We start from the raw sequence: 27,858 nt of genomic DNA on the forward strand, positions 1-27,858 counted from the left end.
ATCTGTTTGTCTCACACCGTGACGACACCCTTCGCTTCAGTGCAAGACAACGAGATCCCGTCCAGTACCAGAACCAATGTCGCGCTGAGCTCAGCAAGTCCCGTTGCCACCCGACGAACACCACCAGGGCCGCCACAACGGACACACAACACCGGCCCGATAGCCAAGCATCAAGTTCGCCTTCAACCGCTCGGTACATTCGACCGGCAGACAGAGCGCATTGCAGCGCATTGCAGTGCGGAAGCAGCATGAAGAGAGGAAGGGCCATCATCGCGCGAACGGGTCTATTTCGTTGCGCAGCGAGGACGATACTGACTCCTAAAACAACAACACTAACAACCAGGCGCTGTTTTGGAGCCTCATCGTCTTGTCATCGCCAAAGCTTGGATCCACGAAGCAAATTGGAACCCAAAGAGTACCTGGGCAAGGAGATTGTAGACGATTATGCTATCCTCAGAGACCAGTATGGTGAGTTCCGAGTTGCCCCATCCAAACATGTAAACAAGAAGCACAAGTCACTGACTGCTCCCAGAAACACCCAAAAACCCCATTGTTCTGGCCCACGGCCTCCTTGGCTTCGCTGAACTAAAGCTCGCCGGTTCCTTTCTGCCTTCCATTCACTACTGGCACGGCATCAAAGATGCTCTTAGCAGGAGGAAATGTGAGGTCATCACCACCACCGTCCCTCCAAGCAGCTCGGTCGAGCAACGTGCGGCTGAGCTGGCCCGTGGCATTGAATTCCAGGCCCAGGGAAAGAGCGTCAACATCATAGCCCACAGCATGGGCGGGTTAGATGCTCGATATATGATATCGCAGCTCAAACCCGCCGGTGTGAGGGTCAAGTCGCTCGTCACTGTCGCCACTCCCCACCATGGCAGCACCTTCGCCGACTACTTGATGGATGAAATTGGTCCTGAACGCTTGCCCAATCTTTACAACGTGTGGGAGCGCATCACCGGCTTTGAGACGGGCGCCTTCAACCAACTGACCAAAAAGTACATGACTGAGGATTTCAACCCCAAAACACCCAATGATCCTGAGGTCCGCTACTTTTCGTACGGAGCCATGGTCCACGACAAACCGCCGCTTCTTAGCCCTTTTCGTCTCTCCCATGGAATTATTCACGACATTGAGGGACCTAACGACGGTCTCGTCAGCGTTCAAAGCAGCCAGTGGGGCACCTACAAAGGAACACTTTCTGGGGTGAACCATCTGGATCTTATCAACTGGAGCAATAGATTCCGCTTCACCTGGCAAAAGTGGATGGGCAGGCCACCCACGTAAGTTCTCAAGCCGTTCATTCCAACACCCATTCTCTTACACTGAAATTCTTTCTAATCCATCGACTCCAGGTTTAACGCCATTGCTTTTTACCTCGACATTGCCGACATGCTCGCAAAGGAAGGTCTATGACCCATCCAAATACCGTGCCCGTCATTCTATAGCAAATGGCAGTTTCTCAACTTTGAAATGCCACAACAATTGTATATCATAACGGCCACAACGTCATCCATCAAAGCAGTGTAGGTATCAGTCAAATCCCCTCCCCACCTCTAATACATCGCACCACCTTCCCAACCCCGGAATATATCATGCATGGAAGGGCCGCGGTGACGCTGACCAGAGTATTGCAGATGAATCAAAACAAATAAAAGGTGTTTTGTCCCATGATACCGAAGGCAGCTGGCGCCAACAACGCTGCAAGCTTGCGCGTGACACGGTGACACTCCGTCATAGCTGTGCTCTCAAAGGACGGGTTCCTCTTGGAAGAGATACGGGCTCAGGAGAACGGAAGCCCTACAGTTGCCGGATCCGCCCAAAAACCTGGCTCAGATGTCGTGGACTGGCTTTCGGAAATTCTGTGACCGAGACAGCCAGCATGTCAACATCTACCCGCAAGCAACTCGAGGGTTTCTTATGCCGATGCTGTTCGACTTGTTGATGGTCCCCGAAAGAGTCACGCGACTGACGAATACTGTAAATGGAACCCTCCGTTGATTCGGACCGCAAGACAGTCGAGTATTGCGGGGGGTTGGATCGTCCTCAACCTACAAATCCGTCCTGGCCACGATCACGGTTGCCAATCCATGTAACCTTCCAGAAAATTCGGTTTTGCGTAGATCCATTGCGACACCGAGACAAAGGACGACGGGCTCCTACTTTATTCCACTACTGCATATGTGCTGAGAGCCAAACAACGACACGTGGTGGTTCCCAACAGTTAGTACAAGGCAATGGAACGTCACACAGCCTTAAAACAAGGCGCATATGATGAAGCTCTGTCGCAAAGCGATCAGCAATCTTGTCGAGGATCTCAAACTTCCTCCGCCATTCCCGGTTTAGCGTATCATTTGGAAGCTCAAATCTTCCGCGCAGCGTACACTTGTCCGAAATGCAACTGCCGCACAATATCCTTCGCCGCCCTACTACCCAAGTGACCGGTTCCCTTCGGTCTCATGATCTGAGTATAACACACACCTCATCAACATGTGATGACCAATGACGGTAATCGCTGCCTTTCAACAAAAAGCAGACAAGATGAGATGTGAAGCTTGAGACGCAAGCAAGCACCCTCTTGCGGTGGATAATAACATCCTCGTTCTGGCATGAATCACCTGTCAAACCCGAGAAGAGTAATGGCTGGGTAAAGCGGTCAGGACTCGGACATTCAAGACACACCCACCACTCAAGGGTTTCATCCTAGTATGCATGACGCACCATTTGCTCGCCTCAGTGAGGCTCTTGCCGGCCATCATGTCCAGCATGGTGCCGGCCTTTTGATTCTGGTTTGTGGCTAGTCACCCCAACCGACTAGTTGAGCACCAAAAGTGGAAGCGCTTCTTCTTTAACCGTGCAACTCTAAAACCCCGCGGCAACATGCATTAAATTCTCGAATGTTACGAATCAACAACCACTTATTGATGTTGTCAGACCAGCACCAGCAATGCTGGTTTTTTTCAATTTGGACACCGCCATGCAAAGCGCCAATGCCGCGGAATAGGCTGGGCTGGATTGTCGTCGCTTCGCAGTGCTGGGTTGGTTGATATCTGCACACTCGCCCAGAGGGTACATTCCGTTTTGCACATGCCCCCTCGGCCCCTACTGATCTGTTGGCCATCTTGAATGGATCAATTTCCAAAGGTTGATCGGAGCGTACAGCGACTATCCAGGGTCACTAGATTGATGCGAAATTCAGCGTCTCTACTTCAGAAACCCATCTAGGAGCTGGAGTAGAGATGTGATGATGAGCCACGGCTGCGTTTGGTTTCTGCAAAGGTAATCTTGGGAGATCTTGAATCCGATTTTCCATCCGCTCACCCAACCATCAATTGGCGGCCCAGGCTTGTATAGGATAGTTTGAGCTTCCATTCAACATCCTACCTCTCATGTACAGCAGGTTCTCAAACCCACCTTCCCTCTTCAGAAAACCACAACGGCAATAGCTGCGAGCATATGACTGGGTCGTGATCACATCCAGTCTCTTTCCAATATGCTTCTTGTGTCTCCTCATCAATCGTCGTGTTGAAGGTGACGATTCCGGGGTCCTGCTGTCACACCTGCTGTTGTCAACGTTTTGTTTTGTCTCTTAGGTTCACCAACTCGTTGTCCACATAGTGGACTTAGCAGTCCCGACAAGACGTATCATCTGCTCAGGGTCGACATTCCAACCCCTTCTTCTACGGTTATCCTAACTTGCTCTGGACAGCGCATGCTCATGGGTCATACCGGGATAAATGCTTGCTCTTTTGTGTCTCCTTCTTGTTTCCCCTCGTGATGCGGAGGTACATAGGCCAACGTTGAGGCCCGTCTTGGGTCAGACTGCATGCAGACTTATAAGACGAGACGACACTTGCTGGTGCATTTGTCCAGGGGGGAGGTCTGGACGTTGAATTTTTGTCCTAATATTCCGGTGTTTTTCTGAGCCTTATCAGTGCGAGGTTGTGGATGTCTCGTTCTCCAAGATGCTACCATAGCTCTCCCGCAATCACGGCATGTGCATCGACATCATGCAGGAGAATACAATGCTCGTGCTGACCTCGATGGTCAAACCGGCCCGGTTGGAGACAGACACTACAACCACCCTGATCAACAAACGCCCCATATCTACCTTTCTCCCATGCGGTCTGAAATCGAGCTCCCCCCATGGCCGTCAAACCATAGAGCGGTATGTTCACTTGTCCTCGTCACATTCTGACCCAGGCAACCTAGGTTGGAGGCTCATGCATCGAGGGTTGGTTTTTTGTTTGTCACTATATGCATTGGCAGCTCTTGTGACTAATAATCAACTTGGTTCCATCAAGCCCCAAGCTCGTTTCGACCGATATCATCTCAGGTCTTTGAATTATTTCCCTATAACATCTGGGCTGTGTCCGTCCACTCTCACAGACCCTTAACTTGCAGTTCTCCCGCATTTGCCAAACCAGGTCAGTCCCTTCTGCATGCATCAGTACTCTCGAGACGCACGTCACTAGCTCCGCAACAATCGGGCAACTCTTCCTTCAAGTTATTGCTCTTTCTCTCTTGGTCCGGCACTTCACCTTTCCGAGCGCCCCCCCCCCCCCCCCCCCCCCCCCCCAATACTGTTTCTCCGCGATGTGGTCTCCGAAGATTGCGGCCCTTGTGGCTGCAATATTTTGCGGAATGGCTACTGTGCAGGCTTCGACTTATAAGCCGGCGAGGCCCCCAGCGGTACCGTTGGCAGTGCGGACACCGTATTTGAGCTCGTGGCTACAATGTGAGCCAGAGTGCTTGCTTCCGGATAACTGGCCACGACACTGGACGTAAGTGTCAGCCATCCGCACATTTGGCGTTGCTATCACCGACTAATGAAATCTTGCATTTGTGTAGTACACAGATCCTGGGCTGGCAGGGCCTGGTCGCAGTGGATGGAAAGGTGTTCAACTGGATGGGGAAAGCCTTTCAGAATCCAGTCGTCAATCAACTGTCCTTGGAGTATACGTCAACGAAGAGCATATTCATCTTTGACGTGGATGGCAAGGTCAACCTTTCTGTCACCTTTCTGTCTCCGGTGTTCGCAGACGATCTTTCCAGGCAATCGCAGCAGTTTTCGTATATCTCTGCAAAGGCCAAATCTTCCGACGGAGGGACACACGATGTCCGACTATACATGGATGTTTCTGGAGGTTGGTGCCCACCCCATATCCCATCATTTCCGTGCCGCCGATGTGGTTTCCTACCGAGCTAATGATAACCCCAAGAATGGGCAAGCGGCGATGTCTCCCAGAAGATTACTTGGGCTCATAACACAACGAACAAGCTGAATTACCATACATTCCAACGGACCGAGCAAGTCGAGTACGGCGAGAATGGCGAGATCGCAGCTTGGGGAAGATGGTATTTTACTACTGGTTCTGACAGTGGCGTGAGTACAACCGTTTGGCCAAGCTGGAGAATCAGAGTGAAGTACGATCACACGGTTAACTAACATTTCGATGCAGCTGAGTTGGCAAATAGGCTCTGACCAAGTTGTACGAAGTCGGTTTGCAAGCAACCAAACGCTAGCTAATACCGTCGACGACACTTTTAGAGCTGTTCAGGATAACTGGTGAGTTTCCAGTTACATGATTGATTTTCGGTGTTACAAAGCACGACTGACCATCCTAGGCCGGTGTTCGGATTCTCTCATAATCTCGGCGATGTTGGGAGTAGCGAGACCGAACGTCTCTTTACGCTGGGCTTGATCCAAGACAATGTCATCCACTTCGCAGGCATGAACAAAACCCTCGATGCAGTCCCAGGACTGTGGCAGTCCTACTTCAACCGCGATGACCGACAGGCCATCGAGGAATTTTACGGTGATTACCAGTATGCAGCAACTCACAGCAACGAGCTAGATGATAGGATTCAACAGGATTCAGTCAAGGCTGGGGGCCAGGACTATGCGACCATCACGACGCTCACAGTCCGCCAAAGCTTTGGGGCACTTCAATTCGGCGGCACACCCTCGAAGCCCTACATCTTCTTGAAAGAAATCAGCTCGAACAGCGATATCCAAACGGTTGATGTCATATTTCCGGCGTACCCTATTTTGCTGTACCTGAATGCAACGCTAGCAAAGTACCTGCTTGATCCCCTTTTTGAGAACCAGGAGAGCGGAGCGTACCCGAACAAATGGGCTGAGCATGACTTGGGAACATTCCCCGTTGCAAAGGGTTATCCATCCGGAAATGACGAGCCAATGCCGTTGGAGGAGTGCGGAAACATGGTCATCATGACGCTGGCCTACGCCGAGCGCACGGGCGACACCGGTTATCTCCAGAATCACTATTCGATACTATCACAATGGGCAGAGTTCCTGGTTGAGGATTCGCTGATCCCGTCTAACCAGCTCAGCACGGACGACTTTGCCGGGACTTTAGCGTATGTTTACATTTCCTTCTGTTCAGCTTTGAAGAGGGAACCTAACTGATGATTGTTGTCCAGAAACCAAACCAACTTGGCCATCAAAGGCATCATTGGCCTCAAGGCCATGGGCAGAATTGCTAACCTGACCTCCAATAGCGATAACTGGGGTGCGATTGCAGATGAGTACTTGGAGAATTGGAAGGTTCTAGCCATCAACAACGATACCGACCTTCCGCACACAACTTTGAGCTATGGTGACAAGAACAGTCACGGTGAGCACATTTCCCCCCTTCTGCTCTGTTCACTTACCCTCGATATGTCCCATAAAATTCCCTTTGTGGTCTTAGCTTCTGTCGGATCTAGCACTCTGACAAAGAACAACAGGTCTTCTCTACAACATCTACGCAGACAAGCTTTTGGATCTCAACTTTGTCGACCAGTCGATTTTCGACATGCAGTCCAAGTTCTACCAAAGCATTGCGCTGAAGTATGCGGTCCCGCTTGACACACGCCACACCTGGACCAAGTCCGACTGGATGATGTTTGCCGCAGCAGTTGCTGGCCCAGACACCAAGGAACTGCTAATCAACAAGCTCGCAAATTGGATTGGGAACACGACGACGAATCGAGCCATGACGGATCTGTATGATGCAGAGACAGGTGGGTATCCGCAAAACGGACCGACGTTTGTGGCCAGGCCTGTCATGGGCGGAACATTTGCATTGTTGGCACTGCCTTTCTGAAGGACTGAGATGAGAGGAAGGAAAGACCAGTGTTTTTGAAGAGTATAATGAGGGTGCGCTCGATCATGAACACGATGGCAAGAATTGTGGGTTTGGCTTATCATGCTCGGGTTCTCAAGTAGGTTCGAGGCACGGGAGGGGGGAAGGAAATCAGACATAGGTATGAGATATGTACCTGGGAAAGGTATTCTGGAAGGTCATTTGTTTGTACATGCTTCAATAAAACAAGCCTTTGGTTGGCCCCTCTGAACTGTCCCATCACATCGGATCAACAATCCTCGTCGCAGACATCAAGCCGAGACGGCATGATACCCTACCTTGGGAGGCATTTTACAGATCTGGTGACCCGTAGACTCTCTACAGGCAACTGCAGGTGCCCTCATGGCATTACGTAGCTGATTGTTGATCAGGCCCTGACCATCCTAGCTTGGCCGGCACAACCGGGTGTCTGACATTCTCTGTAGTTGGTTCTCCTCTTCTCAGCCAGCAACATGGTGGTATAGTATCAAACATGTTTCACGAAGATCAGTTTGGTCTTTATTCCGCACAAGTGAGACGGCGAACGCTCTAGAGATTGGGAATTTGAGGGGCGGGGGATATACATGCAAGACGGTGCGGCCCATTGTAGGTCTCATGAATAGCTGGTGGTCGTCACTAATGCTGATAGAAGATATGATGAGCAAAGAGCGACGGTCTTTGACTTCGGATCAAGAGTAGGAGGGCACTCCAAGACCGGAAAAGGAGAGCGAAGTCACTTGGTTTTCCAGCGGCACGCTATCAGATAGTGCAGCGCATGGACCATCTGGTATCGAAGCGATCTGCGTACACGAACCTTCACATAGGTCTATGTACTTAAGAGTAACTACATTGAGGTACGTACCTCTGCCTTGGTCACTGACAGACGCACTGTCACCGCCTCACAAAGGTACTACGGTCCCGGCAGGCAATGGTGCACCTCGAGTGCCGCACTGCGTGCTAGCTCCAAGTGTCCCACCTGTCCCACCTCCAAGGCTTGACGGTCCCGCCTCTTGACCCCATCTTCCCGTCTGCTCGCCCCTCCTCCACCTACTGTATTCTTCTAAGTGCAAGTGAGAACACCAGATGACAACGCGGGCACCTTAACAAGCAAGCACACCAATACCGTACCTTTGTCGTGCATCCACAGGGATTTCCATCGACATCCTGAATCACCTTGGCCGCCCCCGTCTTCGACGTTCCGCGACCATCATAAGCAACCGACAGGCTTGCGACCGACAGCCAGCCAGCAGAACCCAGCGAGACTGAAAAGGTCTACAACAGCTGACGATCGATCCATTGTGAAGTATAACGGCCTCGAGAAGAGCCAGTGGTTGAGCGCATAACAAAGAGCCCGACTTCGAACTGCAACCATGAATCCCCACCAGGCAAAGAAGGTTGACATCCAGGTAAGTTGACACCATCCGTCAGTTCAGCAGCAATATCATCAGACCACTTCAGCCGGGCACAATTGGGCTCGGAAGATGCCACCCAATTCCGACCTCATCAACAACACCTTGAACTATTGCAGGCTCCCAGCACAACCCAAGTTGTTGCGAATACCAAGGCTGATGATATCTTCCAAACTGACAGTCGCTCTCCCCCGAGGAACAACGCCTGTTCCGTCTCTATGGCAAGCTTCCCAGCCGCAGTGACCAGTTCGCCAAGCATCTCAAAGAGCGCAAGTATTTTGACAGCGGCGACTATGCCATGAGCAAGGCTGGCAAGGGCGACAGTGTCGATACAGGCTCAGTCGGCAGCCAGCACCCCGTGCCTGAGAACATCCCCCATCTGACGAGCCCCGGCGGCGGTATCAACGGTGCCAGCGGCCTGGCGCAAGCCCACCACCTTGTTCATCAGCACAGCAACATGGGACCTCAAGCCGGCAGTCCTGTCAAGGAAAGCAGCTACCTTAACCGTGGGCTCAGCGCCGAGGAACTTGAAGCTCTCAGCAGCAGCGAACACAATGCGGGAGCCGGACAACAGCAGCAGCAGCAGGACCAAGCCGTGGCCGATACCACCTCAGCTGCGCCCGTTGACCAGACGGAGCCCATCCCCATCCGACAATAAACATCCAAAAAGAAACAAGCGCATAGCGTTCGACGGAGGTCCCGCCTCCTCGGAACGATTTGTCGAGCCTCTCGTTTCAACCGTGTATTCAAGAACACTTACCAGCACACGACATTTAGGCAGTTACGCACAGCATGGGTATGATAAGATTACGTTTTGGGGTTTGTGGCGTTAGGTTTGATGTTATTCGATGTAAGGTTCTTTTGTTCGAATGAGATATGAATGGGTTAGGATCCTGTGATTTATGTTTTCAAGTGGTCTAGTTGAGTCGAGTTTATCCTTCAGCAGGACAGCGCATGTTACTTTGAAATTTTGTTCTCAGTGTCAATGTTCATAAGGACACAAATGGGATGTATCTCAATGGTCAAACGGCAGAGCATCTACTCTATGGAGGTCGTGCAGTCAGTCAGTCGACAACGTGAACACGAACGAATATGCTCTCACGGTAGGGACTGATGGTGATGGGCTTGTAATGGTGGTGAAACAATCACCTCCCTTGACCGGCGGGAGGGATGTCAAATGCTTTTCTAACAAACGCCGACCAACTTGCCAATCTTTTCAACAACGCTGGAATCCTACTCCAGAGCCTTCTTGGCCATGGCCAACGCACCATCGAAGGTCTTGTTGCCTCCAATGAAACCGGCCGCGTGAATGAAAACGCCACCCTGGATGCCCGTGATCTCATCGAGCTTCTCGTCGCGGAAACCTCTCCAAGCCTCGGGCAGGGGCTTGCGGCTCTGGAAGGAGTCGCCAGTCTCAGGCACGCATTGCACTCTCCACTTGGCGTCGGGTGCGGGCTTCTCGGGGTACAGGACATAAATAACCCTCTGGACGCCCTCGCCCTCCTCCTCCTCCAGGGTGTAAAGATGATCCTTCCAAGGGGCCGACTGACCCTTCAGAACCAGGATTCTGCCCTCCGCATCGTACTCCTTGCGCGCCTTGTAGGCGGTCTCGACGACGTCTCTAGCAGGGAGCCAAGCCTTGGTGTAGTAGTCGAGAGCGCGGTCGAACTCCTCGCCGATACGGTTGCTGGCCTTCTCGAACCTGGCATCTTCCTCCGCCTGGGCGGCCACGGGGTCCTGGGGAACGGGGTCGTTCCAGTTGCCGTTGAAGCGGCCAACCATAGCACCGAGGGTGAAGCCACCGTTGGAGAAGCGCTTCTCGATGCCGGCAGCCTTGAGAGCATCGGAATCATAGACGCTGATGCCGTTGTCGTGGGCGTCAAGGGCCTCGACGAAGCTGTCGTACAACTTGTTCCAGATCAAGCCAACCTTGTCACTGTCCTCCGCAGGCGTGTCGGGCACCCTGCGTGAGATGATGCCCTTGCCGAAGTGCATGTAGACGAGACCAGCGCTGCTGAGCTTGGTCTGGTGGTCGGGGAAGGTGGTGGTGAAGGTGCGCTGGTGGTGGTCGTAACGGTCGCGGGAAGGCTCGTACTCGCCACCAACATCGACGACGATGTCGCAGGTCTCAAGAAGCGCAGGGTCGCGGGTGCGAACCAGGCGGGCGCCGGTGTACTTGGGGACATGCTGGCGAAGCATGTAGACGGCCAGAGCCTCGTCGGCGTGGAAGTGGCCGTTGTGGGTGCCGATGGTGAGGGCACCGCCATCGGTTTTGATGCGCTTCGCTGCGTTTTCGACCATTGTTCTGAGAGATGCTAGTGGATGAGTGAACATATGACCCTTATAAAAGAGAATTTCGGTGTCAAGAGGTTGGAGGCGAAGCTTGGGTTGGATGATGGATGGAAGAAAACTTATTTTCCTCCCCACTGACAACAAACAACAGCCTGACTTGTACACAGCTCCATTTGATACTTACACTAGGGCGTTATCGATTAGGATTGAAATGGGATAGACCCTGGTCCAGACCTAATGGACATTTTTGATGCAGCCCATGCTAGCCTGACAGGCCCAGCGGAAAGTGCAGCCATCCGTCACAACCTCTCATGGTCACTTTGCAATGCTTTCTGTTAGTGCTAAGCGCCCAAATCGCAGCGTGTAAGCGGGCAAATCCGCCTCCATCTAACGCGCGTTCGTCCTCCATGACAAGGTTTCAAAAGGGATGCTATACGCACCGACTTGCATCCTGGCGGACAGCTGAAGACGGCAAGAGGACGCCAGGGGGTTTCACGCTTTTGTTGCGCGAGACGGAAGGCTGAACACCCAGTAAAGGTACCTCTACACTAACAGCATCCTGGAACATGAGTGTACCAAGCGGTGCAGGCAACACTAGCATGGCTCGACAACGCGATCCAACAAACGAGCCGCAACCTGCGCTGGACCGGGCCGTTTTCCCAAGATCCAAAATAACAGTTTCCTTCGTCATTGATTGACCAAACCATCACCTCGAAACCGCGCCACGGCTCACCCAGACACCCAATCTTCCCCACGTACCACCGTTCCCATTATCGCGACGCGCATTGTTAGCCGATCACAAGCCGCAACTCCAAGCAGTCACCGTCACGATCCGCCATCCCTCTTTTTTCCAAGATGGAGGTCGACCCGCGTGGCCGCACCGAGTTGAGTCACAGAGGAGGAGACGATGATTCCATCGACACAAAGGTGGCCGACGACAAGCCGACCTATCGGTCGTGGAAAAAGAAGTATCGCAAGATGCGCATAACCTTTGATCAGAAGATGCACGAAGGCGAGGAGCTGTACAAAGCCGAGCAAAAGGCCCTAGCAACCGCCCGACGACTCGCCATTCAGAAGGAGTGAGATAAATGAACCCCCAATCAACTATGTTGGCGTCCTACGCTAACCTTTTACTCCTAATGTGTAGCCGTCTCCTCGATCTCCTCCTCGACGTCAACAATTCCAACCAGATCCCACCAGAGAAGCGCTTCGATTTGAGCGTTGACCCGCCTTCCGAGAAAGACGGTCTGTACCTGGACATCGACAGGCCTTCCACGCCTCCAAGCGGCATCCGTCCCTCGAAATCCTACAAGGAACTCCTCCAAGACGTGCCGCACATGCGTTTCTCCCAAGCAGCCGAGTGCTTCCCCGAGCTTCTCCGGGACCTCGAAGCCGGCCGTGACTCGCCAGCCGATCCATTCCAAGGACAACCGCACCCACCCACGTTCCTCACCGCGGACGATATCGACAATTACATTTGGGAGATCGACCAACGGCTGGCGAGGAAAGAGGCCAACGAGACCGGTGTGCAACCTCCTCCGGCCTTGCCCACCCTCGCGCCGGCTGCCCAGCCGAACAGCGTCGCCGCCAACGCGAGGGAGAGTGGGCTGCTCGCCTCCCGGGACTTCCAACTGAAAAACCCAACGTCTGTCTACAATTGGCTGCGGAAACACGCGCCCAAGACATTCCTGCAAGACACCGAGGCCCACGGGGACGACAACGACCACGGCGAGTCAACTCGTGGCACGACATCGGGTCGCGGCGGACGGGCCAAAGGCGAGCGCGGCGGTGGTCCCGGCAGCCGTGGTGGCCGAGGCGACTCGAGCTCGGGACGCGGAAAGAGGGGCGGTGGTGCCAAGTCCGCCGCTGTGGCCGTTGAGGTGCCCGAATACCCGGACGAAGATAACAACTTTGAGGCGGCGGCGGCGACATCTAGTACAACGAAAGGCAAGCGGAAGCGGGCTGTGGACGATGATCCGGGCTACAGGCCTAAGGGGGGCTCGAGTCGGCTGACCAAGAAGAAGCGTAAGAGCGAAGGCGGCGACGGGGAGGCCACGCCTAAATCAACAAGTACTAAAAGGTCGCGGAAGAGTGCTGGCAGTGGTGAAGCCTCCAAGGCTGATGATTAGTAGCTCATAGTGCATGGCACATCGTGAATAGGGGTGTGTGTTTGAGTAGTAGCAGTGGTCTTTTATCGTCCTGCAGCGGATTTGTTCACTGACGGCCGGCTTTTTGTGGTGCCCAAGTTCACTACTATATGCTCTTTGGCGTTGGCTCACCGGGAAGAAATGAGGAATGTATGTGCATGTTCTAAAATGGAGGGAATCCGGAATATATTTCAAATACGAGAACGCTCGTTATTGATGCACAATTCAGCTTTTCAACAGAGCTCCAGTTATCTGGTTTCCCGGATAGGTACCGATTGATGCCTCCTCCAGCATCAAGGACCACGGATATATGTATGATTGTTTCTATCATTTACGGCGCAAGGTGATGAAGGTATGGGGTGGGGTGGTTTATTTCATTGTACCAAGCATCAACAGACTGCTGTACTTCATGTACTCAAGCCGGCAGTTGCATATGGCGGCCTAAAAAGAAGGCAAGAGGTGTTGCTCTGTTGAGTCCAACAAAGGCGGACGAGACCAGATACCCGAGCGTGGAATTTCACCAAGTATACGAGAATGCATTAAGAACGAAAGGTTGTTTGGGGGGTATTTTACTTCGTTAATTTGTTCATGAAGATGCCGTAAGCCTATGTGCAAGTTGCCCGCCGATTTCCAAAAACTCCAAAATGGGTGGCACAGGAACGACAAGGCCAGCAGTTTATGCTGGTGGTCCCTTGTCTTGATTCCTTTTTAGGGGTAAAAAAGACGCAGGACACGAGGACGCAAATGCAAGAATGCATTTTGATGCGTGAAACCTAAAGATGGATATCCAGGACGATGATGCTTTTCGTCTCAACTTTTCAATCCCAAGTTCCGCGCGTCTCCCCTCGCCCGTGGGGTGCAGCGGAACCAAACCGTTTACCGGGCCCTCCAGGGCAGCTGATCCAACCGTCATCTCACATCCGACTAATTTTTTTCCGTTCCTTTTTTGGGGGGTATTAAAAGTATGCGTCAGGGGGGAGATAATTTAGAGCTTCTCCTTGAGGGTGCTCTTGAGGCGGCGCTCGACGGCGGCCATGTACTCAGAGGTGGTGACCCAGTCCTCACGGCCAGTCTTGCCGCAGGCAAGGGCAAGATCCTTGGTCATGATGCCATCGATATCGACGGTGTCAATGCAGGCCTTCTCAAGAGCCTCGGCGAAGGCAATGAGCTCGGGGGTGTTGTCGAGCTTGCCACGCTGGATAAGACCACGGGTCCAGGCAAAGATGGAGGCAATGGGGTTGGTGGAGGTCTGGTTGCCCTTCTGGTGCTCGCGGTAGTGGCGAGTGACGGTACCGTGGGCAGCCTCGGACTCGAAGGTCTTGCCATCGGGGGTGATGAGGACGGAGGTCATGAGACCGAGGGAGCCGAAGCCCTGGGCGACGATATCGGACTGAACATCACCATCGTAGTCTGCAGAAGAGGGATTTTCGTTAGCAATTGCTTCTCCGATCGGTCACCGCGGGAATCAGTGTTGACTTACTCTTGAGGGCCATGATGTAGCCACCGGAGCTCTTGATCATCTGGGCGACCATGTCGTCGATGAGACGGTGCTCGTACCAGATACCCTTGGCCTCGAAAGCCTCCTTGTACTGGGTATCGTAGATCTGCTGGAAGATATCCTTGAAGCGGCCATCGTACTTCTTGAGGATGGTGTTCTTGGTGCTCATGTAGAGGGGAAGGCCCTTGTCAATGGCGAGCTTGAAAGAAGCGTGGGCGAAGCCCTCAATGGACTCATCAGTGTTGTACTGGGTCTGGGCAACACCGCCGCCGTTCTTGTAGTCGAAAACATCGACGACCTGGGGCTCACCACCCTCGGGGGTGTAGACCATCTGGAGCTTACCGGGGCCGGGAGCAACGAGGTCCTTGGCGCGGTACTGGTCACCGAAGGCGTGGCGGCCAATGATGATGGGCTTCTTCCAGCCGGGCACGAGGCGGGGAACGCGGGGAATGACGATGGGCTCACGGAAGACGGTGCCACCGAGAGCGTTACGGATGGTGCCGTTGGGGGAGAGCCACACTAACGCGCACAAGTCATGTTAGAACATGCATTGAATGCGCCCGCCGTGCAGCTTGCCGCTTGCTGCAAGGAGGGATTCAATGTGGGTGAGAGAAAAAAAACTTACTCTGCTTGAGCTTGAACTCCTCTACACGGGCCTCATCGGGAGTGATGGTAGCGCACTTAACACCGACGGAGTACTTCTTGATGGCCTCAGCGGCATCAATAGTGACCTGGTCGTTGGTCTCATCACGGTACTCGAGACCCAAGTCGTAGTACTTGAGGTCGATGTCGAGGAAGGGGTAGATGAACTTCTCCTTGATGTCCTGCCAGATGATGCGGGTCATCTCATCGCCATCGAGCTCGACGACGGGGTTCTTGACCTTGATCTTCTGGAAAGCCTCGGAAGCCATTGTGCGGTATCTGTTGTTGTTGGAGATGAAGAGGGAAGAGGCAGCAGGGCGAGAGAAGGCAGGAGTAGTGGCGATGTTACGAGAGTAGACAGAAGCCTGACGGAGGGAGGAGCGGATAAGGTTTGCGGTGATGGGCGACATGGTGGGAAAAGGGAGGGGGAGGGGGTTAGTAAAGGGGGGGTTGAAGAGAGGGAGAAGCTTGGGAGGTCCGGAATTATTCGCACCGGGACGGGCCGCAGGGAACTCAGGAGTCAGGAGAGTCAGGAGGCAGCGTCAGGAGGAGGCGGAATGGACGGAAGGGCGGGGGGGGGGGGGGAGGAAACGAAGTCCGGCCGGTCCAAAGTCAAGACGAATGGCAGAGCTTGGGATCCCTTTGGAAAGCCGAGGATGTTAGCCGATGGGATGATGACCGATTGCAGCGCACCACCACACGCAAGACAACGAGCAACGAGAGACGGACTGGAACCGGGAACTTGGAAGGTCCCCGGCGCGGTGGGATATGACCATGGAGGGACGGATGGGGAGTATGGAGATGGTGCTCCTCCGGATCCTAGAGGCTGAACAGAGGACTCCAGTACTCCAGAGTGGGCCACGGCAAGCTCGCAGTTGCGAAGTACATTTGCGGGTTCCGGGACATCTCCGCTCTCAGGCCGACCAGGCGGACAGCTTAACAGACAAAATGGACGACCACCTTCTTGAACTGGCCGGCCGTCGTCACCGGAGAGGGGAGCCTCAGCTGCGGCCCAAAGGAGCGCTAGAGTTTGACATGCAGCAAGGCAGGGGACGGGGACTTGTGCTAGGTAGGTATGTATCATGCCTATGGTGTAGTGTATGGCATGGAAGTGTACGTAGGTAGGGGAATTGCTTTTCAAGACATGGTATGTACTAACAGGAGTCTTGAAATGATAACAAAGTACCTCTGTACCGACTATCACTTGTCTGAATGTGCGTATATAAAAGCTAAAAGGCCTGGCGGGTTCCTGGCGAGACGGCGCGACTAGGTTCGACTAAGATGCTCGACAGGGTCAGCTTGCTTCAGATGAGGCGACTGATGTCGGTGGCGGGGCGTTGCGCATGTAAAGATAGGTCGGTAGAGAGAGGTGAAATGTAGTCGATCTGGCAAGTGCCAGCAACGGGACGCAGCGGGACCTGGGACAACTACGCTGACTTGACGACGTCGACCGTACGTACGCTGTTGTACGTAACGTTGCTCGTGGGTACCTGCTTACCTTTCTGGCTTTTTTGGTCGCGTGTAGCGGGGAGCTGTACAGAACTGACTCTTTGACCGACTGGTTGACTGGCGGAACTGGGCTTTGATGTCTTTCACTTGGGAGATGGAGCGAAAAGTCTTTTTGATATTCTATCCAGCAATTTGCGCCATCTCCGGCCATCGGACTTTCCAAATCGCCATATATAGATTCCTTGCACCTCCCAGACTGCCCACCTCCGATATTTGACTGATGACTCTTTCCTGCTGCACTCTGCTCTGTGTTTGGTACGGCGCGAACCGGTATCATGCCAGTGGCCGTGTCGCGGATTACAGAATTACCTGCGTCTGGCGCGTGTATAAAATATCAGCAATTCGGCGTTATTACACATCTGTAAAGCAAGAGCCTCACGCGTCAAAAAACTCTATCCTGGCTCGACGTTAAAAAGCGGGGAAGTCGGGCCTGTAATGGAGGGGCACACGCCCGGTGTTGGAGGGGTTGGGCTGCCCCTCACTGGTTGCGCTCCTCATCCCAAAAGTTTCCATCCAATGAGGACAGCGGGCGCACGCTCACAAGGGCAAGTCCACCACCCTTCAGTGTGTTTGGCAGGCAGGGGACCGGTTCGCATGCAGGCTGCAGCAGTGTGCCATTGTAACCCCCACAATTGTGCGCCCGAAAAGGTATGGTTTAAATGGTTGCAGATGGCCGCTGCAAGGTGTGACGATTGGAGGAATTGTCCAGAGACGAATCGTTGCAACCATACCTAAATCCCCTTCGACCGTGAAACGGCAGTGCCGTCACCATTCTCACTTCTCTTTGGCGTGCAGCGTGTGGTTGCCATCGCAATTCGCGACTTTGCTCAAGGCCGGTGCTATCCATTGATCCATGCCGCCGCCGCCACCGCTTTCATTACACGTACCTTCGCCAACAACCACGTTCAACAACCACGACCACGACACCCCCGGCAGCACTTCCATTCGCCTTTTATCCTATCGCAATCTTGGTGGGCCGATCGCACCGCCTTCGGCCGGGAACAGCGCAGGAACCTTCGCAGCAGAGCGGACCCGGCGGCGGATTCCCGGAGCCCAGGGCTTCCTTTGACGGCTTTCCATTGGACCAATGGCCACTCAGCTAGCAAGGAACACGGCCTTCGGTGTCCATTTAGCCGGGAGACCTTTTGTTGAACGGACCCATGCCGAAACCGCTGCCATGGACGGACATATGCTTACAGGGGTATGGCTTCCGGATTCCGGATCATCTGGAACCAAGGACGACGACGACAACGACAATGATGAGGGCAGCCTTTTTGGAGCAGACTTCACTACGGTATCAACAGGCTTCAGCCTTGAGATACAACCGTCCTCCTCTAGTTACGGCCTCATTTCCTCGTGTATCACTAACAGCATGCCTCTAGTGTACGGCCTTACGGCTCAATTTCCAAATGCACTATGCGAATTGGCGTAACACGAGGAGGGCTCGTCAGTGTGGGGTCTTGTTGGCTCAACGGAATGATGAATCTGATAAAAACCACGCAAGGCCACCACACGCCACGCTCACCGTACCGGCACTAAAACCACGGCTAGCTGCGGACTCGAGTCAGTTTCGAAACAGCATATTCCGACATCGCCAACTGCTACTGATGAGTAGGCAACGATCGGCAGCGTAGAGCCTTGCGGTTGACAGGAGACCGTTGTGACTGAAAAGATTATTGTTGAACAGAAGGGCATCATAGGAAGTTGGATCTGTAGGGCCTGGCATGTTAACTTAAACTGCTTACTGTATATAAACATTGCAGTCGTCGTCGAGTCTTGTCCCCAAAACATGCCCAGACTTTCATCTACCGCACGCTACTGCGTGAAATCGTGCTACTGTAGAGTGTAGTTCAGCCGGGCTGCCGGAGAGAGCTTCGGACAACTCGGGACTCCTTCGCCAGTTTCGGAGATAAGCTACTCCAGGCTGCGTAAAGGGTACCCGCTAAGAACACAACGCGTCGCCAAGCATTTTAATTATAGTGTCGATGTGTAATCGTAGTTCAAGACCGTAACCGTCAACTCGTCTTCGTGGGATCGCTATCCATCAAAAGTTTGTTTCCGGATATGATGGGTTCGATGCCTCACTATCTGCCTTGATCTCTGCCTTCCAATCCTGCCTTCGTGGTTGCCTTACACGGACTAATGAAAGGGAACTACTCGCAGTACCTATGTATCGGTGCAGCGCCATCAAGGTGCGCCACGCTTCCGATAAGCCTTACGCCAGCTGCGTGCCGACCTTTGTCCTACTATGTACATGATGGATTATACAGTAGTAATGCCAACTTGCAAGCGGGAAAGTTGCCCATGCTCTTTACCCAGTACAAGGCCGATGAAATATTATGGATACAGCAGGAATTATGTGAAAGACTGTCTGACCATGTCCACACGAGAGCAAACAACCCGAATAGCTATCACCAATGCCGTGATCCAACCAAGTCCGCAAGTTCGCGCATTGCTTGCCGGAAGGAGGAGAGTGTGGTGTCACTGGTGGTGGCGCGGTAGAGGTACCTTGAGGACTGACGGAGTCTACGGAGACACTGCATAGGGCATATCGATAAGCTTGTCGATGAGACGGCTCAGCCTCCACTAGAGACTACCGTTCGTCCGTCGTCCCCGTCCATGTTCCCTCCCTGTCCTTTATTACACTACTCTTCGACTGCCGAAACTGCCTTCTCTGTGTCTCGCAATGTGTTGAGCAAGTAGGGCACACCCATCCGTGCTGCTTGATCCTCACTCTTGTCAACAGACACTTGTTGCAGCGCCACCACCCGCTCGTCACCGCGCTCTTGGCCCGTGTCTGCCACCACTCCTTCTCATCCTGCTTACCGCGCCTTGTCAGGTCCTCCTTGTGGAAGTTTCGTAGGTGGTCGCGGAAGTGATCATCCCGCACAAACGCCTCTTGGTGCCGCAGGCACTTCTTGTAGTCGCATCGATATTTCTTCTTCATGTCGTCTGAGAGGTGCGTTTGCCTGTGTCGCTTCAGGTCGGCGGCCCGGCTGAAGGCTTTATCACAGCCAAGATGGGAGCACGTGTTTCTCTTTCTCTCTGGGAGCAAAGAGTGCTGTTTCGCACAGACAGGGGCACAGCAGCTCGATTGGATCTGCCACGGGCGTTGCGCCGGGAAGATTGATGATCTGCTGTTTTCAGACGGCCAAAAGTCAGATTGCGTCCTCGTGGGCCTTCATGTTGATGACGGCGACTGCATAACGCCGTGAAATCAGATGAGGGTGATGCACTTACCGAGTGGATGCTTGTTCCAGCTTTGCTTGAACACTCACAAATACTACTGCAATGGCGAGGCAACATCGCTGAGGGACATCGAAGCCTGTTAGGTGAATAAGGAGCTGATGGGCAGCCTCTTGAAGTATCACGCTGACGGGAGGAGAGTTGACACCATGCCTGCTGAACACATGGTAAAGCTGCTTGGTGAGAACATCCTGCACTCCCACCCTCTCGGGGAATTCTTTTTGACGACTTTTGGCTCGCTGAATCGCCTCTCGAACCGACTCTGAAGTAATCACAGAAGGCATGAACGTCTCACTCTGATACTGGTTGTCTAAAGCAAACTTGGCAACCATGGTAGCGTGGTTTGCCATGTCGAATATGTCGGGGACCGCCTTGTTGAAACCCTGCAGCGGGCTGGGTGGTGAGATAATCTCTGATGAATATGTAGCGGTTGAGTCAACGCTATCGGACCTCGTCATGCCGACTGAGTCGAGATCATATTGATATAAACTTCCAGAGGCTTCGATGCCCAAAGTATATTGGAGATCTGCAAGGGCCATATTCTGCTAGTTCCGTGTGGATTGATGTCCAAGTCGTACGGATTCTTAACGGATATCTGGCAGTGGTCTGAGTTTTGAAAGTAAACAAAAACACACCGAGGTTGATATGTCTTGAAAGGCAATTCAAAATCGGTGAAGAAACGAGCGAAGCAGCTTGACTTGGCAGGTGATGAAGGGGGAAGATATAAGATGGCCGTGGCATGCAAAGATACGTCAAGCTGGTCCAAGGATTTATGTGTAGATAATGGGCTGAATACATCTACACCAACATCCAGATGACAGCCACGGATTCTAGCGGCCTTCTGTGAAGTGAAGCGGGATTATCTATCAAGTTACTACGCATTCACCGTTCAAATATATGAGGCGAGCGGATGCTGACTTTGGAAACGCATTGCACTGCCAGCTCTAGTCCTGGAGGTTGGCCTTGCAGAGCCTGAGGCGTCGGTGTTGTATCAAAACTCGGTCGCAGGACAAAGTGCCGTAGTCTGGATCGATATCAATCTTTGTCAGATGACGACCTGCGCAAAGGAGGGCTTCGAAGAAACAAAGTCGAAAGGCGACCTTTGTCAAACCAACCTACGACCATAGCCAATGTGAAAGATAGCGGATAGTGTTCACACCGAAGATGCTTCAAGCCACAGACCGTTTCATCCTATAGTCACTGTTGCTTCGTTATGTCGGATGTTAGCAGCCTCTTGCCTTGAGTGGTCGACGAGACGGTCGACAAGGCTCTCTGCGCGATTATCTGAGTGTGAAGGCATTAAGCCTAGGACATGTGCCCGCAATGTTGCCAAAACGACAGGGAAAATATACTCCTGGCGTGGTCAGAGTAAAGACACCAGGAGGCTTAGACGACTAACCCATTCTTTGCAGTACATACGTCCTCCACTCAACGGGCAGCTCTCTTTTGCAACCTAATACCCGGAAGCCGTTTGGCTATATGCCGTCCATGTCCTCGCACCAAATTCGGAAAGGAGAGCGGTGATACAAATGCAAACCACCCAAACCACCACCCGCGAGGCAGTTACTATGCGCAGCCATGTGGCGTAGCAAGGTGCAAGTGTGCCTGGTGCTACTAGGTAGCTGTCGCCGGTTACCCCCACGTACTTTATACACCTCACGTATAATACATAACAAGAGTGAATATGTTTTCTCCATTCACACCAGGCAGCCACCCGTTTCAGTTTTTCGGTGAAAGGAAGGCCAAAGTGCAGGAATGATGCAACTTGATGCAAGCAACGACATATCCGAGTAACATATGTTGCACAGCCAATGAAGGCCTGCCCACCTGTATAGAAACTTCCATTTCTGTTCTGGATACGGTGTGATCGAGCGTCAAAATGATTAATGGATTGGCATCATTTAGCAGACACAGATGATTACCCTTTGTCCGAGTGAGGTTCGTCTTCCATTGATCATCGTAGAGTAACCTGCGTTTCCGCCTCAATGTTGTTCACAGAGCGGGTGCATGATCATTGCTTGAGAGGTTTGATGTGAGGAACACCTTACCGTTAAGTAAGCTCGTTATACTGCTACGCTCTCAGGCTGTCTTCCTCATCCCGGATTTTTACACCTTTGCGCTCTAGTAGCTAAAGCAACATGCTACCACTTACCGCTGTGCGGACAAAAGTGCTTTGAAGGGTCTAGTCTTTTGGAAATCCCAAGTCGAGAGCCTCTTGAACGACGGGTAGACTAGACAGAGGGCCAATAAGCCCTATTCGCACAAAGAAGCAAGAAAAGCCTGCATGTATCAAGGAAGGAATGTTACGCTAACGTGGTAGATGAAAGCTGGCACCGCTGTACGGTGATCAGCAAAAGCTAATGACGCTCCATCTTGAATACTAAGGGGAAGTCGATAGGCTTCACCAAAGCTTGGCTAAAGCTGAAGACAACTCCAGAGCCTGCGGCAGCCTATCATACCCCTACCCCCAAGCTCAAGAAACACTGCAATCACCCCATAGGCTATGTGCAGATTCTCAGACTACGGTTACAGCACTAACAGTAGCAAACCTAAGCGATAAGCACGCCAGCTTCTATCCGGGCCATAGCAAAACCTCCTTATACTTCGTCCTCAAGGAACTTGTAAGTGAACTTGAAGTCGGCCTTCCTGCGATTCATCCTGGATGTGGGTGTTAACCATGGGGTCAGGGGCGCTTCATTCTGGGGCTATGCCATACCATGTGCTCTCGTAGTCAAAGAAACGATAGGTTCCTTGTTCGAATTCCTCCGTGATCGATTTCGGCTCCTCGTGTCGCTGGAACCACGTCTGGTACTGCTTGTGAAACCTCCAACTTTGATCTTTCAGGGCCTTGGCAGCAAGGTATTGTTGATATGTTCCCTGTTTGTAGTAGAAGACGTAAAAGAGGGTGTCCGGATCAATCCGCTGGTAGAGTCGAGGATCCTCAAAGATGGCCAGGGGCTCCTGCGGGAACTGGTTGTGCGTGTGGTACCTGACATCGGGGTAGTAAGGTCGCGGTAGCTCAGTGTCGAGGGAATTCGGCTTGTTCGCTAATGCCGCCGTGTGCATCCTCTGCGTGGCAGGCGAACCCAAAGGCGCTGGGCACTTCTTGGTAACCTCGTATGACTCGACCAGATCCTGCAAAGACGCTGGTAGATGGTAAATCGACTCATCTTCTTCCGCTTCCTCGATGGGCTTGATGCCATTGCTCGTACCGTTCGTTTGGGGCACTGTACACACGTTAGTAGGCGAGGTCTGGCATGGATGCGGACTGTTCCGACCTTTCGGCTGAGTTTCCACGGGTTCTGGTTCGGGTGTTGCTTTGGAAGTTGTTGCTACAGCAGCTGGTGCTGGTGCTGGTGCTGGTGCCGGTGCCGGTGCCTTGTTACGCGAAGTCACGTTCTTGGCCGGTTCTGCTTTGCTCGTTGCCGGGGTATTCGAAACCGACGCAACAGCAGCTGGGGGTACTGCGTTTGCTATCCTCTCCTGGGAAACCGGCTGCACCGTTGCCACGCTGGGTGAGTTTGCTGCGCTGGTCTTCACGTGGGATGCTGGTAGCGACGAGTTGGCCGTTGGCGGCGGGGGTAGAGGCGCGATTCCTACACCACTCTTGTCGCTCGCGGCTGCCGCGGCTGCCGCACTGGCATACTTGAGACCCTCGGCCGGCCTCGTGGGTAGTGATGCCGGCTTCATAGGTGCGTTGCTTGCCGGTGTATTGCTAATGCTTGTCAGCGTGTTGGTGTGGACTGTCGCCAATGTCGGTAGTGGCGACTTCAACTGCGCAGAAGAGCGTCGTGTTGATGATGCTGCAACGGTTTCGGCTGGGGTACGCTGTTTCGCCGCCGGCACGCTCGCCGGCTTGGGCTCGGGTTCGGGCTCGTCCTGGACCGACTGGGCATCCTGTGAGGATCCCTTGTCGTTGTCGACATTCATCCCGTAGGCATCCTCTTCTTCCTCCAAATTCAGCTCATCGTAAATGCCCTCGTCGTCCATGAAATCCTCGTTCATGCCATCGGTAACGTAGTATCGGATACTTTCTTCCAGGTCGTTCACTTGCTCGGTCTCGACGCCGCCGTTCTCCAAAGATCGTCGAATCAGCTCCAGCTTCCCCTGGTGCCATTTGTGTCGTTCGATGATGCGCTCGATTTCGCTTATCCGGTCGGCCTTGGCGCCTTGTCCCTTGCCCCTCTTCATGGTGGCCTGTATTGATTCGCTCTCGGCCTCGAGGGTCTCGATCTGTTGTTCCAGCTCGTCGACCATTTGGCTGAGGAATTCGCCCGCCTCCAACTTGGCTTGCTCTTTGGGGTCCAGCTTGGCCGCAGCCGACAGGCCCTCCTTGGAATACGCCTTGGTCTTCATGGCCTTTTCTACGGCCTTGAACTTTTCCATTTGCTAGAAATACCGGTGAGCTTTGGGGTGTTCACGGCGCCACACGGAGGAGAGTCCATGCTCAGCAACCAGCAGGGATACGAACCGTCTCTATCAAGCGCCTATGCTCGAGTAAAGGAGCCTTGTCCTTGATGTCGTTACTAGCCGCCCATGTCTTGATCTGGTCTCTGAGCCTTTGGAGCTTTTTTATTTCTCGTTTGAGGTTATCCTCGAGCTTGTCCTTTTGGGCGGGGTTGTTGGACTGCTCAATCTTCTCGTAAATGGCCTCGAACTCCGCCACGCCTTCTGCGACCTTCTTGAAGCACTTGTCGACTTCTTGCGCAAGCTTTCGGGCCGCCATCGTGTCAGACTTGTTTCTCGTAAACTCAAAATGCAAGGTGAGATGTTGGAGTGCGCTCTGGATGCGGGGTGAGCGACGATGGTGTGATGTGTTGGTGTGGTGATTTCGGGATGTTTTGGGCCCCACGCGACCAGAAGCTACCGGGCGGGCTACTGCGGCAGTAGCGGTAGGCTACGCTTCTCGGGGCTTCGAGCCGTCGTCGGAAGGGGAGACGACGAGAGGCGAGCTGGTTTCGGAAGCTTCCTTGGTTAGCTGATGGGATCTAGCGAAATCGACGTGAAGGGGACTTGGACTTGTGTATCGACTGGGTTGTGAATGCATGGATATCATGTAGAGGTATGCTGTCTCGCTGTGTGGGCAATGCGCCGAGGCTACCAACTGTCGCAAGGCCAACCGGAGGGCAAGGGCGCCACGGGCAACGGGCAACGGGCAACGGGCAACGGACGGGTTGAATCACCTTTGATTAAGGAGTAACGGTAGTAGTAGTATGGATGTTGATGTCAATGTGGTTGCGGTGTTGCTCGATGGCGATCCCCAATCTGGTAATTGCCTGGCGTGGTCGGTGTTGTCGTCGTCGTCGTCGAAATGATCCGAGACGGATTTGTGGTTTGGGAGAGAATGAGGAGGTTTGCCCTGGTTGTGCGGATTCGGCGAACAGAGATGGCGATCCTGCCCAGGTCGAGAGGCTCCCTGATCTTACGTACCGCTGTCCACTGTAGGTAGGTACCTGCCTGCCCTGGGCTACCCCGTAGGTCTAACAGTAGTGCGGGTGTACTGCGGCAAAGAACTGTTTGGGGACTGTCCTGTCTCAAGCTAAGGTGCCCGTCCTTCCTGCTTTGCGAAGGCGGAAGGTACCTCCGGTATTGCAATAATAAGCGAGGGTACTTCCGCCCCTAGTGGTAGGTAAACAGCGGGCAGGCAGGCGCTGTAATGACGGGAGGCAACAGCACTGGTCCTCCAGGCATTTTTGTGGAGATGGGACGGGAGGGCTGTTTGCCGAGATGGAGGCATTGAAAGAAAGACCCACTCTTCACCTCATGTCTCCTCTTCAACCTCAACTTGGCCTGCCTCTTTAGATGTTCAATCTTCCCATCATCGAGAACACCCTGCTCCTTTTTCTTTGTCGAGCCACCGGCCGAACACTCTTACCACTTAAACGTAGTTCTCGTTCAATTCCTGAGCATAAAAGGACGATGATTAAGTGGAAGCTTCACGACAGTGCTATCTACTACGTTCGAAATGCGTGCACTGCTGCCGTAGAGGTACTCTTCCCAAGACTTATCTCAAGCCCAACATAGCTCTAGTCTAGCATAGTAGCGTACATACTTTCAGATGCCCTTTCACTTGGACTTCAAGGCTGTGTCTTGGTATTTTCGGGCTACCCAACAGGCTCCGCAGTTGGTGGTGCTTCGGGTACCTCTAGGGGCCGTTTCAATTTCTTATTCCACTCGAGTCACCTTCCTTGCCTGGTGCCTGACTTTGTCACTTTATTTCGCGACCTTGCTGTCCATCGAAGCTCAGCCAACAACGTTACAATTCCAACTAACTCGCAACGCCAAGGGTTACAAAGCCGTTTAGGATCAAGAAGCGCAAAATGAAGGGTCCGTATAGCTAAATCCCCGCCTCTCTGGTTGTCATTTTGTGTATAGATACCTGGCCAACATATCACACACAGCAATTCTCCAGCGCGTGCTCTCAGCCTCTGTCACGGTCGACAACCAGTTGGTGTCCTCCATCGGCCAAGGCATTCTCGTTTTGGCGGCGGTTGCCCCCGGCGACACGGCAAAGGAGGCTGAGGCTCTGGCATCTAAAGTACTCAAGTTGAAACTGTGGGATGATGAATCAGGAGGACGGGTACGGCACTTGCTTGCAAAAGCACATGGACTGAAGTGATCCCTTTCTGACAACCAGCGGACCGCAGTGGAAGAAAAGTGTCCAGGACATCGGCGGCGAGGTATTGTGCGGTGGGTAACGTCTTACCGAGTGAGCTAAAGCTCTTACTACAAGACTGACAAGCAGCCGCATGGTGTAGTCTCTCAGTTCACCTTGCTTGCTTCTACCAAGAAGGGCAGCAAGCCCGACTTCCATGGAGCCCTAGGCCCAGATGAGGCAAAGACTTTGTATGATCTGTTCTACAGGAAGGTCCAGGAAGGCTATACTGCAGACAGAGTCAAGAACGGTGTTTTCCAGGCGATGATGCAGGTCGCCTTGGTCAACGATGGACCGGTGAGTATTTCAACAGAGTACTAGTACACAGGCCTGGTAGCCAAGAGCCCTGTTGACATGACAGTAGGTCACCCTCGAGGTATCGGCCACGCCGGCAGCGCAGCAGCAGCAGCAGAAGAAGAAGGAAGACCGAAAGGTTAATCCAAAGCAGCAAAAGCAGCCGCCGTCGATGACCATGAAAGACGGCCAAACGGCGGCAGACAAGGCGCCTGAGTCCACAAATCAAGTCTAGGTGGGCGAGTGGGTGACTATTGTCCCTGCTAGATAGACGTGACAAGGGGTCTGTGTGATTGTCAAATGCATAGAGAGCTGGGAATCATGCTATGATAGAGATAGAAAGTAAGGTAGTTCTAGAAGTAGAGCTGAGGTACCAGAGTGCTCGGCCAGGCCACGAGGAATGAAGTATCCTTCTGTATGGTCTCTACCTCTACAAGTCGCATCTTGGGAATGCTGTGGAGCCTCAGCTGCTTTAGCCGCTCCCAGTGGGAGTAGCTGCCTTGTACTCGTATGCACTGACACCCAGAAAAAGATACCTCTGGGTATATTGTGGATATCAGATGAAGAAAGAGGAAACGGGACGGGAGCTAAGCACATGGCTGCCCCACCATTCTCGAATGTTCACGAAACCAATTCACCCCGCCCTGCAGCCAGCTGTTTGGACTTTGGGACGAAATCATCACCGGCAGCGACTCCCTTATTACTTCAACCAATCCGTCAGACGCTGTCTTCCTGCAGTTCTGCTCGTACCGTACAGTTGTGCTACCTACCTAGCTCTACATACTTTCCTTTCCGCCTGCGTACCTGTACCAATTCTTTTCGTCAAAATCAGAATAGCAGCTAGTTGCGACGGGTAAGTACGCTTCTATTTGCGCTCGCTCTGTGAACATCTTGGTCCTCAGACTGCTTGCCGTATCCCTCCCTCCCTGCCTGCTATCTGTGCCGTGGACAAACAGTTTGCTTCCATCGTGGTTTATTGAGCTATAAATGCTAACTGGGCTCGTTCAGTCGCAGTACAATAACTCAGACTCGCACCAAT

General features: G+C 53.0%; 9 protein-coding genes across 9 annotated transcripts; 5 read left to right on the top strand and 4 right to left on the bottom strand.

Moving 5' to 3' along the window:
* The first annotated feature begins 207 nt into the window (after nucleotides 1-207).
* Nucleotides 208-2,873, top strand: SMAC4_06287 (uncharacterized protein). The gene is made up of 3 exons (XM_024655813.2): nucleotides 208-468; nucleotides 533-1,280; nucleotides 1,353-2,873. Exons 1-3 carry the CDS (start codon nucleotides 249-251, stop codon nucleotides 1,411-1,413), a joined length of 1,029 nt encoding a protein of 342 aa, XP_024511641.1. The 5' UTR covers nucleotides 208-248; the 3' UTR covers nucleotides 1,414-2,873.
* Nucleotides 2,874-4,557: 1,684 nt separating this feature from the next.
* On the top strand, nucleotides 4,558-7,458 carry SMAC4_06286 (uncharacterized protein). The gene is made up of 7 exons (XM_003345837.2): nucleotides 4,558-4,781; nucleotides 4,849-5,144; nucleotides 5,220-5,383; nucleotides 5,460-5,566; nucleotides 5,626-6,381; nucleotides 6,445-6,638; nucleotides 6,751-7,458. Exons 1-7 carry the CDS (start codon nucleotides 4,594-4,596, stop codon nucleotides 7,107-7,109), a joined length of 2,064 nt encoding a protein of 687 aa, XP_003345885.1. The 5' UTR covers nucleotides 4,558-4,593; the 3' UTR covers nucleotides 7,110-7,458.
* Nucleotides 7,459-8,141: 683 nt separating this feature from the next.
* Nucleotides 8,142-9,506, top strand: SMAC4_06285 (uncharacterized protein). The gene is made up of 2 exons (XM_003345836.2): nucleotides 8,142-8,533; nucleotides 8,718-9,506. Exons 1-2 carry the CDS (start codon nucleotides 8,498-8,500, stop codon nucleotides 9,192-9,194), a joined length of 513 nt encoding a protein of 170 aa, XP_003345884.1. The 5' UTR covers nucleotides 8,142-8,497; the 3' UTR covers nucleotides 9,195-9,506.
* A 64-nt stretch (nucleotides 9,507-9,570) lies between these two features.
* SMAC4_06284 (uncharacterized protein) lies at nucleotides 9,571-10,837 on the bottom strand (the record flags this gene model as incomplete). The annotated part of the gene is made up of 1 exon (XM_003345835.2): nucleotides 9,571-10,837. The coding sequence occupies one exon, from the start codon at nucleotides 10,835-10,837 to the stop codon at nucleotides 9,770-9,772; it is 1,068 nt and encodes a 355-aa protein (XP_003345883.1). The 3' UTR covers nucleotides 9,571-9,769.
* A 547-nt stretch (nucleotides 10,838-11,384) lies between these two features.
* On the top strand, nucleotides 11,385-13,255 carry SMAC4_06283 (uncharacterized protein). Its single transcript, XM_003345834.2, has 2 exons — nucleotides 11,385-11,907; nucleotides 11,976-13,255. Exons 1-2 carry the CDS (start codon nucleotides 11,684-11,686, stop codon nucleotides 12,955-12,957), a joined length of 1,206 nt encoding a protein of 401 aa, XP_003345882.1. The 5' UTR covers nucleotides 11,385-11,683; the 3' UTR covers nucleotides 12,958-13,255.
* A 281-nt stretch (nucleotides 13,256-13,536) lies between these two features.
* SMAC4_06282 (uncharacterized protein) lies at nucleotides 13,537-15,693 on the bottom strand. The gene is made up of 3 exons (XM_003345833.2): nucleotides 15,099-15,693; nucleotides 14,456-14,992; nucleotides 13,537-14,385 (listed from the first exon to the last, which is right to left on the bottom strand). The coding sequence occupies exons 1-3, from the start codon at nucleotides 15,523-15,525 to the stop codon at nucleotides 13,961-13,963; spliced, it is 1,389 nt and encodes a 462-aa protein (XP_003345881.1). The 5' UTR covers nucleotides 15,526-15,693; the 3' UTR covers nucleotides 13,537-13,960.
* Nucleotides 15,694-17,261: 1,568 nt separating this feature from the next.
* Nucleotides 17,262-21,587, bottom strand: SMAC4_06281 (uncharacterized protein). The gene is made up of 2 exons (XM_024655812.2): nucleotides 19,865-21,587; nucleotides 17,262-19,761 (listed from the first exon to the last, which is right to left on the bottom strand). The coding sequence occupies exons 1-2, from the start codon at nucleotides 20,407-20,409 to the stop codon at nucleotides 19,218-19,220; spliced, it is 1,089 nt and encodes a 362-aa protein (XP_024511640.1). The 5' UTR covers nucleotides 20,410-21,587; the 3' UTR covers nucleotides 17,262-19,217.
* Nucleotides 21,588-22,148: 561 nt separating this feature from the next.
* Nucleotides 22,149-25,429, bottom strand: SMAC4_06280 (uncharacterized protein). Its single transcript, XM_066090429.1, has 5 exons — nucleotides 25,054-25,429; nucleotides 24,342-24,822; nucleotides 23,149-24,259; nucleotides 22,587-23,097; nucleotides 22,149-22,528 (listed from the first exon to the last, which is right to left on the bottom strand). The coding sequence occupies exons 2-5, from the start codon at nucleotides 24,594-24,596 to the stop codon at nucleotides 22,468-22,470; spliced, it is 1,938 nt and encodes a 645-aa protein (XP_065947801.1). The 5' UTR covers nucleotides 24,597-24,822; nucleotides 25,054-25,429; the 3' UTR covers nucleotides 22,149-22,467.
* A 561-nt stretch (nucleotides 25,430-25,990) lies between these two features.
* On the top strand, nucleotides 25,991-27,254 carry SMAC4_06279 (uncharacterized protein). Its single transcript, XM_024655811.2, has 5 exons — nucleotides 25,991-26,197; nucleotides 26,272-26,450; nucleotides 26,518-26,560; nucleotides 26,629-26,822; nucleotides 26,890-27,254. The coding sequence occupies exons 1-5, from the start codon at nucleotides 26,191-26,193 to the stop codon at nucleotides 27,052-27,054; spliced, it is 588 nt and encodes a 195-aa protein (XP_024511639.1). The 5' UTR covers nucleotides 25,991-26,190; the 3' UTR covers nucleotides 27,055-27,254.
* Nucleotides 27,255-27,858: the final 604 nt, after the last annotated feature.

This window comes from Sordaria macrospora, chromosome 7 (assembly GCF_033870435.1).
Source record: "Sordaria macrospora chromosome 7, complete sequence".
Lineage (NCBI taxonomy): Eukaryota > Fungi > Ascomycota > Sordariomycetes > Sordariales > Sordariaceae > Sordaria > Sordaria macrospora.

What these genes read in the sequence shown, in the direction of transcription:
- SMAC4_06287 (XM_024655813.2), top strand. Translation starts at nt 249, where the DNA reads ATGAAGAGAGGAAGGGCCATCATCGCGCGAACGGGTCTATTTCGTTGC. An exon ending in TATCCTCAGAGACCAGTATG is followed by an intron (nt 469 to 532) that starts GTGAGTTCCGAG and finishes GACTGCTCCCAG; the next exon opens with AAACACCCAAAAACCCCATT. An exon ending in TGGATGGGCAGGCCACCCAC is followed by an intron (nt 1,281 to 1,352) that starts GTAAGTTCTCAA and finishes CATCGACTCCAG; the next exon opens with GTTTAACGCCATTGCTTTTT.
- SMAC4_06286 (XM_003345837.2), top strand. Translation starts at nt 4,594, where the DNA reads ATGTGGTCTCCGAAGATTGCGGCCCTTGTGGCTGCAATATTTTGCGGA. An exon ending in CTACTGGTTCTGACAGTGGC is followed by an intron (nt 5,384 to 5,459) that starts GTGAGTACAACC and finishes ATTTCGATGCAG; the next exon opens with CTGAGTTGGCAAATAGGCTC. An exon ending in GACTTTGCCGGGACTTTAGC is followed by an intron (nt 6,382 to 6,444) that starts GTATGTTTACAT and finishes ATTGTTGTCCAG; the next exon opens with AAACCAAACCAACTTGGCCA.
- SMAC4_06285 (XM_003345836.2), top strand. Translation starts at nt 8,498, where the DNA reads ATGAATCCCCACCAGGCAAAGAAGGTTGACATCCAG. An exon ending in CAAAGAAGGTTGACATCCAG is followed by an intron (nt 8,534 to 8,717) that starts GTAAGTTGACAC and finishes CCAAACTGACAG; the next exon opens with TCGCTCTCCCCCGAGGAACA.
- SMAC4_06283 (XM_003345834.2), top strand. Translation starts at nt 11,684, where the DNA reads ATGGAGGTCGACCCGCGTGGCCGCACCGAGTTGAGTCACAGAGGAGGA. An exon ending in CGACTCGCCATTCAGAAGGA is followed by an intron (nt 11,908 to 11,975) that starts GTGAGATAAATG and finishes CCTAATGTGTAG; the next exon opens with CCGTCTCCTCGATCTCCTCC.
- SMAC4_06282 (XM_003345833.2), bottom strand. Translation starts at nt 15,525, where the DNA reads ATGTCGCCCATCACCGCAAACCTTATCCGCTCCTCCCTCCGTCAGGCT. An exon ending in GGAGTTCAAGCTCAAGCAGA is followed by an intron (nt 14,993 to 15,098) that starts GTAAGTTTTTTT and finishes TGTGCGCGTTAG; the next exon opens with TGTGGCTCTCCCCCAACGGC. An exon ending in CTACATCATGGCCCTCAAGA is followed by an intron (nt 14,386 to 14,455) that starts GTAAGTCAACAC and finishes CCTCTTCTGCAG; the next exon opens with ACTACGATGGTGATGTTCAG.
- SMAC4_06281 (XM_024655812.2), bottom strand. Translation starts at nt 20,409, where the DNA reads ATGGCCCTTGCAGATCTCCAATATACTTTGGGCATCGAAGCCTCTGGA. An exon ending in CTGGAACAAGCATCCACTCG is followed by an intron (nt 19,762 to 19,864) that starts GTAAGTGCATCA and finishes GTCTGAAAACAG; the next exon opens with CAGATCATCAATCTTCCCGG.
- SMAC4_06280 (XM_066090429.1), bottom strand. Translation starts at nt 24,596, where the DNA reads ATGGCGGCCCGAAAGCTTGCGCAAGAAGTCGACAAGTGCTTCAAGAAG. An exon ending in ATAGGCGCTTGATAGAGACG is followed by an intron (nt 24,260 to 24,341) that starts GTTCGTATCCCT and finishes CGGTATTTCTAG; the next exon opens with CAAATGGAAAAGTTCAAGGC. An exon ending in TTTGACTACGAGAGCACATG is followed by an intron (nt 22,529 to 22,586) that starts GTATGGCATAGC and finishes ACCCACATCCAG; the next exon opens with GATGAATCGCAGGAAGGCCG.
- SMAC4_06279 (XM_024655811.2), top strand. An exon ending in CGGCGGCGAGGTATTGTGCG is followed by an intron (nt 26,561 to 26,628) that starts GTGGGTAACGTC and finishes CGCATGGTGTAG; the next exon opens with TCTCTCAGTTCACCTTGCTT. An exon ending in CCTTGGTCAACGATGGACCG is followed by an intron (nt 26,823 to 26,889) that starts GTGAGTATTTCA and finishes ACATGACAGTAG; the next exon opens with GTCACCCTCGAGGTATCGGC.